The 15,809-nt window shown below is 38.4% G+C and overlaps 1 protein-coding gene across 5 annotated transcripts in view; it reads right to left on the bottom strand.

The window, feature by feature from the left end:
* Positions 1 to 15,809, bottom strand: part of ITGA7 (integrin subunit alpha 7) — a 258,860-nt gene that overhangs the window by 195,578 nt on the left and 47,473 nt on the right. For 2 of the 5 annotated variants that reach the window (XM_056562183.1, XM_056562185.1), the window contains exon 1: positions 3,009 to 3,437. The exons of 2 other annotated variants lie outside the window; for them this stretch is intronic. In XM_056562183.1, the coding sequence (XP_056418158.1) occupies positions 3,009 to 3,175 (167 nt within the window). In that variant the 5' untranslated portion in view covers positions 3,176 to 3,437. Of the gene's footprint in view, positions 1 to 3,008; positions 3,439 to 15,809 lie in introns of those variants that run through there. One more of the 5 variants, XM_056562184.1, reaches the window with a different exon arrangement.

Here is a 15,809-nt window from a genome sequence, read left to right as displayed (position 1 = left end):
ATAAGGAGATGAAAGCAGTGACCTCCATGATTTTGTTCAAGTTAGTGAACTTAGTGTTGAGCTGCTCTGCTTAGACAGCTTGAGTACATCTTTCTAAGGGTATGTTCACACTGAGAAAATGGCAAGGAAAATTTCCATGCTGATATTATGGAGCGGAAATACTTTTTTCTGCTCCATGCTAAAATGAAGCAGAAAAAGAATTGGATCCTATTTGGTATGGAAATTGGCACAGAAATACAAAGTCCCATCAACTTTATGGGATTTTACCAGTAGAAGAATAGACATGTCAATTCTTCCAGAGGAAGTCAAATCCGTGGCAAAAATTCCCATGCTGTGTGAACAGATTCGCTGAAATCCTATTAAAATCAAGAGTGTCAAATTTCTTGCAGATCCGTCTGAATTTCCTCAGTGTGAACTAGCTCTAATAATCAAGTATTCCGTTTGGATTAAACTGCGCTCACTATACATACTGTAAACAGCGTGTTCAACCTGATTTTTCCTTTTACTTTTTCTGGACAACGTACCCTAAAATCATAGACAGACGGACACAATGGAAAAGCATGATGTATCTCAAATATTATAAGTCATATATGCTTCTGCACAGAACACTGAGTGTGATCTCTAAAATGATTATAGTTACAATAATAGTAACCTGGAACAAAGATTTGGAATGTCCAGCGCAAACGGTCGTGCAAAAAATGGAATTCTTGATTGTTAAAAAGCCATAACAGGAGTCAAAAGTAACGCGTTTCAGGTGCGTTAGCACCTGAAACGCGTTACTTTTGACTCCTGTTATGGCTTTTTAACAATAAAGAATTGCATTTTTGCACAACCAATTGCGCTGGAAATTCCAAATCTTTGTTCCTGTATGAAGTGGTGCTGCCCATCACATAGTCCGAGCACTCCGGGGCCGCTGTGGTTGAGCTGAAAATTACATTTACTGCTTGAACAATAGTAACCTGTACAAGAATTTTAAAAAAGCATGGACACATCAAAATTTCTTTAAAGGGGGTTATCCAGGAAAAAAAACTTTTTTTTTTTTATAGATCAACTGGCTCCAGAAAGTTAAACAGATTGGTAAATTACTTCTATTAAAAAAAAAAAATCTTAATCCTTTCAGTACTTATGAGCTTCTGAAGTTAAGGTTGTTTTTTTCTGTCTAAGTGCTCTCTGATGACACCTGTCTCGGGACCCGCCCAGTTTAGAAGCGGTTTGCTATGGGGATTTGCTTCTAAACTGGGCGGTTCCCGAGACACGTGTCATCAGAGAGGACTTAGAAAGAAAAGAACAACATTAACTTCAGAAGCTCATAAGTACTGAAAGGATTAAGATTTTTTTAATAGAAGTAATTTACAAATCTGTTTAACTTTCTGGAGCCAGTTGATATATTAGAAAAAGTTTTTTCCTGGATAACCCCTTTAAAGTCCCCAATTTCCGCAGAATGTCCAGGAATGTACGGACAGTTGGCAACCAGGACTACAAGTGCCCACGTGACATTTGCAGTCAGCAGTAAAGCTTTATGTATAATTCAACAAAATTCTAAAAGGATGATGAACACCATGATATGTAGCATTTTAGGTGACACCTGTCGACCACCATAAGGATGTATTCTCACACTTGCCTATGCACCCACCATGATACGCATGGCTTCTTTATACACCCAGAGGCCACTGGTATATTGTATTCAATGAAGGAATCCTGAGAGGCGCAGCTATAAATCTTCTATATGTCTTACTCGCTATCATGTATAATGGTGAGAACATCACATGCTGGACTTTTAAGATCCAAAGCTACAAATAAATACAGTAAATAAATCAATAAGTAAATAAATAAATAAATAAATAAATAAAAATAAATCAATTCATTAAATACTAAATAAATAATAAGTGGCATAATTAAATAAGCACAAACAAAATAAATAATTAATATAAGGCTAAACATAAATACACAAAATAAATAAATAAGTGGCATTAGTAAATAAGCAAAATAAATACATACATACATAACAAAATAAATAAATAAATTAACAAAGTCCAATACACATTACTGACACGGATGAATGACCTGCAGGGAAAGGGGAAATAATACAGCTAAAGGCAACTGTGTCAGCTGAGAATGGGAATTTCTTACCAGGATGATGCTGCAGCTCATGTGGAGGGCTCTATGGCTGGCAAGGCTGGCACCGCACAGGGCAATGACTGTACCTTTCATTTATGTGTTAATGGCCCCATATTGCAACGTTTCTCAACCCAGGTGCCTCCAGCTGTTGGAAAACTTTGACTCCCAGCAAAGGCTGTCCAGGCATGCTGGGAGTTGTAGTTCTGCAACATCTGGAGGTCCACACTTTGCCGACCACCGGTATATTGTATTCAATGTAGGAATCCTGAGAAGTGCCAATCTAAATTTTCTATATGTCCTACCCTATTATGTGTAAATAAATACATAAATATTATTTTTAAATAAATACAGTAAATACATAAATAAGTAAAATAATAATAAATAAATAAAAAATAATAAATTAATAAGCAAAATGAATGAATAGATAAATATTCTATATATATATATATATATATATATATATATATATATATGTATATATATATATATACACATACCCCACATGGCAGGCAATGGCTATGCCTATCATTTCTAAGTAATTTGGCATACCAGTGTTTCCCAGTGTGCCGCCACTGCAAAACTACAACTCCCAGCATGGCAAGAGGCTGGCCAGGCATGCTGAGAGTTGTAGTTTTACAACAGCTTGAGGAAACCTTGTTGGGGGGGGGGACGACACTGGGGCATAGGGTTGGATGCACCACATTGGAAATGTATCTGTCTGTGTGTACATGGTGTCATAGGAGAAGACCCCAAATCATCCCAGTATTCTCATAATGAATCTAAACAGGGTATAAAATAAATCCTACAGAGCGAATCCCCATTGACAATCATACCCAGTATGTCATGTAATAGGATTCCATGCCACCTATTAGTGGGCACAGGGCACTCACCAGTTGATGGGCTCCGGTCTCAGCTGCTTGTGCAGGGCTACAGAGAATCCAAATAAGCTGCCCCCGTCCCCATCCTTGGCGAGTGTGTGTGTGACATCCAGGTTAAAGCCCCTGCCCCCAGACATCAGCTGGCACAGGGTGAGGAGCGCTGCCCATGCTGCGGGCATAGTGTCTGCGGAGGAGCTGTGGTGGGTGAAGCGCTGCGGGGACCCCCCTCCTGCCAGTGTGCACCAGCTGAGCCCCGGACAAGGTCACTAGGAGGAGTGCAGCCCCTGCCCGCTGCTGTCTGTCACCCAGGCGGCACAGTACAGGCTGAGAGCGGGCGGAGCACTGGACAAGCCCCCCCTGTTACCACACACAGGCGGGCGGGACAAGCAGGTGGACGAGGACGACACTGAGACACCGCCTCACAGGATAATACTACTGCTGCTGACGTCACATCATGTCACCGCCTGACGTCACAATGATCGGTACCTGCAGCACTGAGAGCATTATGAGATCACTGCACGATTCCGCTCAGTGACTATAGGGAGTGTACTGTAATTACAGAGATAGATAGATAGATAGATAGATAGATAGATAGATAGATATGAGATAGATAGATAGATAGATAGATAGATATGAGATAGATAGATAGATAGATATGAGATAGATAGATAGATAGATATGAGATAGATAGATAGATATAAGATAGATAGATGAGATAGATAGATTGATAGATATATAGATATGAGATAGATAGATAACATCCAATGATTCCACAGCACACAGGAGTTTTTCCAAAAAAAGAGAAGGTGATTTATTCCATTCCCAGTGTTACAAAATAGGTGCTACGTTTCAGCAGCCTCTCGCCGCCATTTTCAAGCATGTTCAAGTGACTTATGGGGAGGGTATATATAGCCCCTCCCATTATTCAGTGTCATTACATAATTGTACATAATTATACATAATTTTACATAATAAAGTGCATATAAGGTATCATTTTCAAGTAAACACATTATAATGTGTTTACTTGAAAATGATACCTTATATGCACTTTATTATGTAAAATTATGTATAATTATGTACAATTATGTAATGACACTGAATAATGGGAGGGGCTATATATACCCTCCCCATAAGTCACTTGAACATGCTTGAAAATGGCGGCGAGAGGCTGCTGAAACGTAGCACCTATTTTGTAACACTGGGAATGGAATAAATCACCTTCTCTTTTTTTGGAAAAACTCCTGTGTGCTGTGGAATCATTGGATGTTATATACTGAAGGAGTCCTTGACCTAGACTCTGACCTCTGCGAGCATCTCTTCATTTATTTTTCTACATTTTTAAATTTGTAGTTGTGCTGTTCTGTTTGGGATTAGATAGATAGATAGATAGATATGAGCTAGATAGATATGAGATAGATAGATAGATAGATATGAGATAGATAGATAGATAGATAGATAGATATGAGATAGATAGATATGAGATAGATAGATATGAGACAGATAGATATGAGATAGATAGATAGATAGATATGAGATAGATAGATATGAGATAGATAGATAGATAGATAGATAGATAGATAGAAGATAGATAGATAAATAGAGATAGATATGAGATAGATAGATATGAGATAGATAGATTAGATAGATAGATAGAGATAGATAGATAGAGATAGCTAGATAGATAGATATGAAATAGATAGATAGATATGAGACAGATAGATAGATATGAGATAGATAGATATGAGATAGATAGATATAAGATAGATAGATAGATATATAGATATGAGATAGACAGAAAGATAGATAGATAGAAAGATAGATAGATAGAAAGATGATTGATAGATATGAGAGATAGATAAATATGAGATAGATTAGATACATAGAGATAGATAAATATGAGATAGATAGGTATAAAATAGATAGATAGATAGAGAGATATTGGCTAGATTAGATAGATACACTGACATAAAGATGGAAATAGATAGATAAATAGATAGATAAATAGATAGATAGATAGATAGATAGATAGATTAGAGAGAGATAGGATAGATACATTGACAATGGCATGGAGATAATGAATAGATCGATAGATATTGGATAGATAGATAGATATTAAATAGATAGATAGATAGATAGATAGATAGATATAAGATAGATAGATAAATAGAGATAGATATGAGATAGATAGATATGAGATAGATAGATTAGATAGATAGATAGAGATAGATAGATAGAGATAGCTAGATAGATAGATATGAAATAGATAGATAGATATGAGACAGATAGATAGATATGAGATAGATAGATATGAGATAGATAGATATAAGATAGATAGATAGATATATAGATATGAGATAGACAGAAAGATAGATAGATAGAAAGATAGATAGATAGAAAGATGATTGATAGATATGAGAGATAGATAAATATGAGATAGATTAGATACATAGAGATAGATAAATATGAGATAGATAGGTATAAAATAGATAGATAGATAGAGAGATATTGGCTAGATTAGATAGATACACTGACATAAAGATGGAAATAGATAGATAAATAGATAGATAAATAGATAGATAGATAGATAGATTAGAGAGAGAGATAGGATAGATACATTGACAATGGCATGGAGATAATGAATAGATCGATAGATATTGGATAGATAGATAGATATTAAATAGATAGATAGATAGATAGATAGATATGAGATAGATAGACTGACATAAAGATGGAAATAGATAGATAAATAGATAGATAGATAATTAATCTTAAGCTAATAGATGGTTAGATAAATGTACAGACAGAAGGATGGAGATAGATAATCAATTAAAGCCTGTGACTAAGGCTGGGACTCTCCATATTGCTGCTTATTCTGGGTCTAGATAGATAGAAAGAAGATAGATACATAAACAAAGGGATGGTTAGAGACTAGATAAAATTATAGATTAACAGAAAGATAGATAGATAGATATTGGAAACCTATGCCTTATTCACAAATGGAGCAGTTTGGTCCTTCTTATGATGTCTCCCCCGCTGGGTATTATGTATAGTATACAATATATATATATTACAGTCTGTAGATAATCTTCATTCTGGAGGCTTTAGAGCTGAAGTAGACATTGTTAGGCCAGGACTACATGACCACTTTGGGGTCCCCTGTTTCCTTCTACACTGTGACCCCTCCTGCCTCCCTCTGAGCTGTCCACAGGAGGACATACCTGGTCTTATCATGTCATGTCTATTAATATGGCGGCATATCTTACAATTCTATAGCTACTGTTCACGATCTTTGCAGGATTCGGTGTCACATATTCTGGGATTGGGTTGGCACAATGGTTTGTCCTTCCTATAAATGAGGATGTAGTAAGCAGTAACACGCTGGGGTATAACTGGCAGGAGCAGCTGAGAAGACGCATGAGGCGGCCTCTGGTTTTAGCAGCTTAGTTTAACCCTGCCAGAAATATCTTAGATAAAGTTCTTACAGTAGAGGGAGAAGTGGTCTTTAGAGAATGCCCTTAGATATGAACACACAAACAGCGGAGAATATTAGCCAGGAATCTTTCACCCGGCATCAGAGGCAGCTCTGTGTGTGAGTATGCCCAGGGCCCAGCCAGCTCACTAAAGCACAATATATGTATTTGTGGTGACCCAGTACAGAATCACGTGTTCTGTATTCCTGCCCATCCTGTGTGGCAAATGCTGCTTTACTGTCCATCTTGGGCCCACATTCCTCAGAACATTCATAGTATAATGCCATGGTTAATGTATAAGTATTTTCTTTGTACTTGTCACTTTAAACCTGTTGTTAAGGACCTTGTTGTTAGGGGAGTATGCAGAGGTGAACCATATGACTTCTCTGCCCAATGGGACTTCTCAAAACCTGCTCCATATATAGTGTAACCAGAGTTCAGATTGAGCTGAGGTACAGTTGAGAGAAGTCTGAGAGGTGATTATTAAGGAGGCCTGAGGCCCAGTCCAGCAACCACGCATGTGCTACCAGTTAACCCCTGCGCCTGGGTGAAGGTCAAAGCCTGGCGGTAAGCACTACAGTCTGGGGGATTCAGTTCAAGTCAAGTCCAGCAAGTCAGTCAGTCAAGATAGTCTCTCAATTGACTACAGTCCAGCGTGGGTTGCATACAGCAAGTCAGTCACAGTATCATACCACTACAAGTCCCAGCAAGCTAATAAGCTCCCCAAAGTTCACCCTGCATGTCAAGAGTTTTAATCTGTTGGGGTCTGGGGGCTGAGACCCCTACCGATTGCTAGAACAAGCTGGAAAAATGCACATCTAGCTCCCCTCATAGACTTACTATGGAATCTGTTTCCTGCAGTGAAACAGGGAGAGCAGCAAGATAGGAGATGCGCTTAGCATAGCGCTTCTACCAGTTTGCGAAGGGTGGGGGTCCGAACACTGAGACCCTGAACGATCAAAACACTTGCCATATCTCTATGACATATCAATTTTTTTTTTATTTTTTATAACAGGAACACGTTAAAGTTAAAGCTTGTCATATACATAAGATGTGTTCGGTCAATAGTTACTTCTCCTAATTCCACATTACACATAAATGCTCAGTTTGGCAGAATGTTCATGTGTTCCAAAGGAAGGGAGTGGGGGTAAGCCACTGCCAGAATTATTTGGCAGCGGCTTATCGCTCTGTGAACAAATGGATTGGGCAGTTGAAATCCAACAGGCCTGATTCTTCTTATTCCTTTATTCATGATATCAATACAGGAGGAAAGTCAGAAGACACCTAAAGTTTTGACTGCCACATGTCTAATGCGTATAGGAGCCTTAAAGGAGTCTTCCGGCAAAAATTTGCTTATCGCGGGGGTCTGACCGCTGGGGCCCTCGCGATCTCCAGGAGAGGACCTCAGCGCTCTCAGTGAGGATCCGGGGAGTCCCAGCGGTCACCCCTCCCGTGCTCACTGTTTCCATGTTTAAATGGGCACTGTCAGAATCAAAAACTTTTTATATGTACTAGGGATGCACCGAAAGGGAAATTTTGGTCCGAAACCGAATATTTAGGCTGTGCTTGGCCAAAAACCGAAAATGCATTGCACCGCCCACTTTTTTTCAATACAGTTTTTGTAAAATTGCATTATCAGAATTTTTTAGTTACTGAGGTACTTGAAGGTGACACCGGAACACATACGGGCTAGCTATAGAAAGTACTGGCCGGGCTTGGAGCCACAGCACTGCCACTCACCATACATTCACTCCAGAACACACTAAAGGGGTACACACCTATCTGATTGGTTGCTATGGGCAACTACTCCATTTTTTCTCAGCACGTTCCGATAAATCTCCCCCTTATATCTTAAAAAAAAAATGCATAAAATGTTCTCTGACCCCTATAACGTTCTTATTTTTCCCATATATGGGGTTGTATACGGGCAAGTTTTTTGCGCTGCATTTTTTTGTGATATGTATTTTTTATCAATACCATTTTTATTTTGATGGGGACTTTTTGTATAACTTTTTTTTCTGCTACGTGAAAAGGGTATTCCAGGAAATGTAAATATATATATATATATATATATATATATATATATAATCTGGCTCTAGAAAGTTGAGCAGATTTGTAAATGACTTCTATTAAGAAAATCTTAATCCTTCCAATAATTATCAGCTGCTGAAGTTGAGTTGTTGTTTTCTGTCTGGCAACAATGCTCTCTGCTGACATCTCTGCTTGTCTCGGGAACTGCACAGAGTAGAAGAGGTTTACTATGGGGATTTGCTTCTACTCTGGACAGTTCCCGAAACAGGTGTCATCAGAGAGCGCTTAGACAGAAAAGAACAACTCAACTTCAGCAGCTCATAAGTACTGAAAGGATTAAGATTTTTTGATAGAAGCAATTTACAAATCTGTTTAACTTTCTCGAGCCAGTTGATATATAAAAAGTTTTTTTCCTGGAAACCCCTTTAAGTGAACGAAATCCGCAATTCTGGCCATTGGTATTTTTTTTCTTTTTTACATTGACGCCATTGACCGTGCGATTTTATTAACATATTTATTTTAATAGTTCGGACATTTATGCACGCAACGTTACCAAATAGATTTATTTTTGTTAACTTTATTTTATTTGAAAAGGTATAAATATAAATTTTTATTTAGGGGAAGAGAAGTCACTGCCCCTATAGGTACCATATAATGTTTTCCATAGATTTTTATAGATTTTCATGCTCAAGGACCAATAATGTGACCAATAGAGACCAATAATGCAAATCATGCAGGGATAAACACTTATTTTGGTGGAACTGCTTTTCTTCTAAAGAACATACTAGAGATGAGCGAACATACAGTAAATTCGATTCGTCACGAACTTCTCGGCTCGGCAGTTGATGACTTTTCCTGCATAAATTAGTTCAGCTTTCCGGTGCTCCTGTGGGCTGGAAAAGGTGGATACAGTCCTAGGAGACTCTTTCCTAGGACTGTATCCACCTTTTCCAGCCCACCGGAGCACCTGAAAGCTGAACTAATTCACGCAGGATAAGTCATCAACTGCCAAGCCGAGAAGTTCGTGACGAATCGAATTTACTGTAAGTTCGCTCATCTCTAGAACAGACAATGGGGTAAAGCCTTAAAAATATATACAATGCATACTATTAAAAATTGCCATAGTGTAGCTAAGTTTCCCTTTTACATAATAGCTAAATTATTAAATATTATTATCATTATTATTATTAATAATAATAACAATATTATTAATAATATTAATTTTTTTTTTATTATTAATAATAATAAAATTTATAAGATTAACGTGTGCTCTTTACTCCCCCCCTGTGGCCGGAGTTCATAATGCAGCATGACAAGATAAACCATTGAGTTATGGGCTAGGGCTAGTGATGATAGATGACACAGAGGAGCAATATTTGCTGTAATTATTTAAGGTTAGCTACAACAGGATGCACAAAATACATTATTGTATTATAAAGAAACAGATCTGTCCACAGCTGCACTTAAAAAAGTCCATAAACCACTTTACAAAATTCAGCTGTCTGCTAATGTGTAATGTTCCTGGATCATGTGTCAAAGCTATCGGGGAAAATATACATTAAAATTCCTGAAAAACGGAAAAAATTAAAAATGACTACAAAACATTGTATAAACACTTTGTACTGGGGGGGTAAAATGTAATAAAAGTTGCAGCCACCCCAGAAGTTATTTGATTATTTGCTGAGTGTTATATTTAACAGCCATGGCTGGTTTTAGGTTTCCAGAGAAGACACATATATCAAAAACGAAAATAGCCAAAAATAGTCAGTGATCTGTCCTTCTTTTTGTCCCAGACAAGCTATATTGAGAGGGCTTAAGTGTCACAACCAGTGTCTGGTTACTGCGGTCTTGTCAGGATGTCCTGGATAACACTCTACTCTGAAGTATTCCTTTATTTTTACCTAGAAGAACAAAACAGTATTAATATAGATACTATAAAGTCCTTAACCAAAAACTATTAAATTGGCACTGTCACCAACTTTATTTTTTGATATGTTGTAGTACTTATGTACTACAACATATCTCTAATATACTTTTATTATTATTTTTTTCATTAAAAAGGTTTAATTTACATAAAAAAACCGGCTACTGAAAAAGGACTGATTTTGGAGTGACAATCAGTCCTTTTTCAGTTAGGCTGCACTCGCTCCCTGCTTGTCAATCAGACAGGCGGGAGCGAGTGCATTGGCTCCCCGGCCACTGGCTGGGAGGCCACTCCTCCCGCACATCGCCGCTGCCTCGTTGCCGCCGCTGTCCCTGCACGCCCGCTGCCGGACTCTGCAGTAACTGCAAGTCTAATGAGGGAACGGGGTATGCGGGGCGGGGAAGAGGGAACGGGCTAGTGCCGTAGCGGGGGGGGGGGGGGAAACGGGCTAGCAAAAAAAAAAAAAAATAGGATGGTGGGAGCTACCCTTTAAGGGTTATGTCCCACCATTATGTACAAAGTCATAAAATATAACCAGTAAGTATGACATTTACTTGGAGTGCACATTCAGCTACAGTGTGTCCCCAGCTGTTGCAAAACTACAACTTCCAGCATGCCCGGACAGCCGAAGGCTGTCCGGGCATGCTGGGAGTTGTAGTTTTGCAGTACACTGTTTAGAAAACACTCACCTACAGAGTGGTGCTCAGTCACATCCCCCCCTCCTTATCTGTCTGCATTAAAAGTTAGAAGGTTCTATCTTGTCAGCTGCCAGAGGGGGTAGGAGACTGATCCCTAGCATTACAAATTAACAGTAGGACAAAAGGGGACATAGGGAAGCAAAAAAAAAAATATATAAAAGAAGAGAACGTTTTTATTCCATGCTAGATACACCACAAATTGCTTTACAACAGCTTTATCAGTATTTCTGGACTTTTGAGTGAACAGAGCCTTAGCTAATGTTAATAGACAATTTAAAGTGGACCTGGCAGGAGGAAACTAGGGGTGTAAAAAAAGCCCATGGCAAGATAGGGCAAGTCATCAGGATACAGAGCACTGTAGTCCTTTCCATTGCTGACATGTAAGACTCTTTGTTGTTATGTAAATAAGGCTTAAAAGCCCAAGGGACAGCAAGAGTAGGGCAATTTGAAGGAATTTGGGGGCCCCAAGTCCTCAAAACCGGACTAAACTGTATCAAAACGTGTGTACAAATTAGCTTTTTTTGGTTGCATCCGTTTTTTTTAAGAAAAAAAGTATACGTTTTTAACTTTTCACTCCATTATGAATAAAGTTTCACTTGTTTGATTGAAATTCCAAGAAAAAAAACTATGCAAAGTCAAAAACTGTATGGTGCAAACTGGATGGAACCGTACGCACATACGGTTCCCATTGACTCCAATGTTTTAAGAAAATGGACACGGTTTAATATGGTTTAATACGGTTTTTCACCTGGACCAAAAACCGCGGTAGGCTACAGTTTTGGGTACGGGAAAAAAAACTGGACAAAACCATACAAGACGCAAAACAGATGCAACCGGATGAATTGTTTGGCATACGGTTTTCAATGGAGAGTCACTGCATATGGTTTTCAATACGGTTCCGTACATTTTTTTAAATTGAAAACGTATACAGGAACTGTATTGCAAAAACGTGGTGTGAACCCAGCCTTAAACCCGAAAAATGGGGTGTGTCCACTTGAAAAAATTGGGCATGGCCTCCGAAAAGGGGGGCGTGTCCCTGACATTTTTACAAAAACTCAACATATTTACTAAGGTTTCCACATAAAATGTAATGGATTTGAGCTGAGGAAAACCAGACAGATCAGAGCATGTGTAAAAAAAGCACAATGTAGGGAAAAGGGCAAAATGTAGGGAAACCTTAGTAAATATTGTGGAAATTTTTTTGTAAGGAATTAAAATCCACAAAGAAAACTACACAACACTCTTAGTAAATCAGGACCACAGTCACCATACAGAATCCCCACCGGCAGACATTTTGTCTGAACTGAATCATCCAGCGCAGGGACCACTAGTATATGCGTCGTCTCCATAGACGGCAATCCAAATACATGCAGATTCCGCCGGAAGAATGAGTATGATCATTCTTTCGGCGGAGTCCAAAATTTATATTTCAGCAGTGTGCACAGCTGCATTTCCGCGATGTGCACACATTATGTAAAAAAATAAGGCCGCATTTTATACCGCAGCACAAATATGTGGCATGCCGTATTTTGTACATTATTGTGTGCACAGACAACCACTTTCCCATAGACTTCCATGAAGCACATTAATGTTAAAAAATGTGGACGCCAGTTTACAGATGCATTCTTACAAAGGAAATATGCCTGAAAAAAATCACTGTGTGAACGTGGCCTTATTTCTGCGGGTTTAAAAATGTGTCTGTATTGTTTACAAATGTGTACGGAGGAGATTTATCAAAAACTGCGCAGAGGAAGAGAGGTACAGTTGCCCGTGGCAACCAATCAGATCACTTCTTTTATTTTTCACAGGCCTCTTTAAAAATGAAAGAAGCGATCTGATTGGTTGCCATGGGCCACTGCACCATTCTTCCTCTACAAAGGTTTTGATAAATGTCCCCCTGTGCGCACAGACAACCACTTTCCCCTAGACTTACAAAGAGCACATTGAGGTTAAAAACCGTGGATGCAAATTTGCGGATACATTTTTATGAATGGAATTTTCCTGAAAAAAAAACAACTGTGCGAACGTGGTCTTATTTACTCGGCTGTAACGATGCGGACATATTTTTTACACAAATGTGTGCCTAGACAACCGGTTCCATAGACTTACATGGAGCACATTAAAGGGGTACTCCGGTGAAAACCTTTTTTCTTTTAAATCAACTGGTGGCAGAAAGTTAAACATATTTGTAAATTACTTCTATTAAAAGATCTTAATGCTTCCAGTACTTATTAGCTGCTGAATGCCACAGAGGAAATTCCTTTCTTTTTGGAACACTGATGACATCATGAGCACAGTGCTCTCTGCTGACATCTCTGTCCATTTTAGCAACCAATCATAGCAGATGCATAGCAGATGTATGCTAAGGGCAGCATGGTGGCTCAGTGGTTAGCACTGCTGCCTTGCAGTGCTGGGGACTTGGGTTCAAATCCCACTAAGGACAACAATAAATAAAGCGTTATTATTATTATTATAATAACGTCAGCAGAGAGAACTGTGCTCGTGATGTCATCAGAGAGCATTCCAAAAAGAAAAGAATTTCCTCTGTAGTATTCAGCAGCTAATAAGTACAGGAAGGATTAAGATTTTTTAATGGAGGTAATTTACAAATATGTTTAACTTTCTGCCACCAGTTGATTTAAAAGAAAAAAGGTTTTCACCAGAGTACCCCTTTAATTTAAAAAAAAAATGTGAACGCGATTTTGCGGACAATTTTTTTTTTTTTTTTACCAATGAAAAACGCCTGAAAAAACACTGTGTGAACATAGGCTAACAGCAGTATTGGATCTGACACATACTGGACACCAATGCCATAGGATGGACCCCATTCCCGATTATGGCGTACATCTTTTTACCAGAAAAGCATGCTGTACTATTTCCTGGCATTTTTGCCAGAAACTCCAATGGAGCCTCCAAAGTAAATGTGAACAGAGCCTGGCCTTATGGGGGAGATTAATCAAAACCTCTCCAGAGGAAAAGCTGCCCAGTTGCCCATAGCAACCAAGCAGATCGCTTCTTTCATTTTTAACAAGGCCTCTGCAAAATGAAAGAAGCGATCTGATTGGTTGCTATGGGCAACTGAGCAACTTTTCATTTGCACAGGTTTTGGTAAATCTCCCCCTATATGTCTGATACTTGCATAAAACTTACCACGCTGTGGAATATGTTGAAGCTTTATAAATATAGAGCAATAACCATGGGGGAAATTTATCAAAACCTGTGCAGAGGAAAACTTGCCTAGTTGCCCATAGCAACCAATCAGATTGCTTCTTTCATTTTTCACAGGCCTTCTTAAAGGGTACCTCTCATCAAATAAACGTTTGATATATTTTAGATTAATGAATGTTGAATAACTTTCCAATAGCATGTTAATGAAAAATATGCTTCTTTCTATTGTATTTTTCCCGATCAGTCCTGTCAGCAAGCATTTCTGACTCATGCTGGAGTCCTAAACACTCAGAGCTGCCAGCCTGCTTTATTCACAGCCAAACAGGCTGTGAACAAAGCAGGCTGGCAGCTCTGAGTGTTCTCCTTTGTGAACAAAGCAGACTGGCAGCTCGTAGTGTTTAGGACTCCAGCATGAGTCTGAAATGCTTGCTGCCAGGACTGGTAGGGAGACCCCTAGTGGTCGTTTCTTCAAAGTGGAAAATTAAATAGAAAGAAGCATATTTTTTAATAACATGCAATTATAAAGTTATTCTGCATACATTAATCTATAATATATCAAAAGTTTTTTTGATGAGAGGTAGCCTTTAACCCCTTCATGACCCAGCCCATTTTCACCTTCATGACCTGGGCATTTTTTGAAAATCTGACCACTGTCACTTTAAACATTAATAACTTTGGAATGCTTTTACTTATCATTCTGATTCCGAGATTGTTTTTTCGTGACATATTCTACTTTATTTTATCAGTAAAATTTCACTGATATTTGTATCCTTTCTTGGTAAAAAATCTAAAAATTTCATGAAAATTTTGAAAATTTCGCATTTTTCTAACTTTGAAAGTCTCTGCTTGAAAGGAAAATGGATATTCCAAATAAATTACATATTGATTCACATATACAATATGTCTACTTTGTGTTTGCATTAAAAAATTGACAAGTTTTTACTTTTGGAAGACATCAGAGGGCTTCAAAGTTCCGCAGCAATTTTCCAATTTTTCTCAAGATTTTCAAAATCTTAATTTTTCAGGGCCCAGTTCAGGTTGGAAGTGGATTTGAAGGGCCTTCATATTAGAAATACCCCATAAATGACCCCATTATAAAAACTGCACCCCCCAAAGTATTCAAAATGACATTCAGTAAGTGTTTTAACCCTTTAGGTGTTTCACAGGAATAGCAGCAAAGTGAAGGAGAAAATTCTAAATCTTCATTTTTTACACTCGCATTTTCTTGTAGACCCAATTTTTTAATTTTTACAAGGGGTAAAAGGAGAGAAATCACCCTAAAATTTGTAACCCAATTTCTCTCGAGTAAGGAGGAAGGGGAAGGAGCGACAATGGGATTTTGGAGAGTGAGTTTTTCTGAAAGGGTTTTTGGGGGGCATGTCCCATTTAGGAAGCCCCTATGGTGCCAGAACAGTGGACCCCCCCACATGTGACTCCATTTTGGAAACTATACCCCTCATGGAATGTAATAAGGGGTGCAGTGAGCATTTACACCCCACTGGCGTTTGACAGATATTTGAAA

The sequence above is a fragment of the Hyla sarda genome, chromosome 2 (genome assembly GCF_029499605.1).
Source record: "Hyla sarda isolate aHylSar1 chromosome 2, aHylSar1.hap1, whole genome shotgun sequence".
In the NCBI taxonomy this organism is placed as follows: Eukaryota; Metazoa; Chordata; class Amphibia; order Anura; family Hylidae; genus Hyla; species Hyla sarda.
Note: the sequence above shows the minus strand (reverse complement) of the source record. Positions and strands in the feature narration are given on the sequence as shown.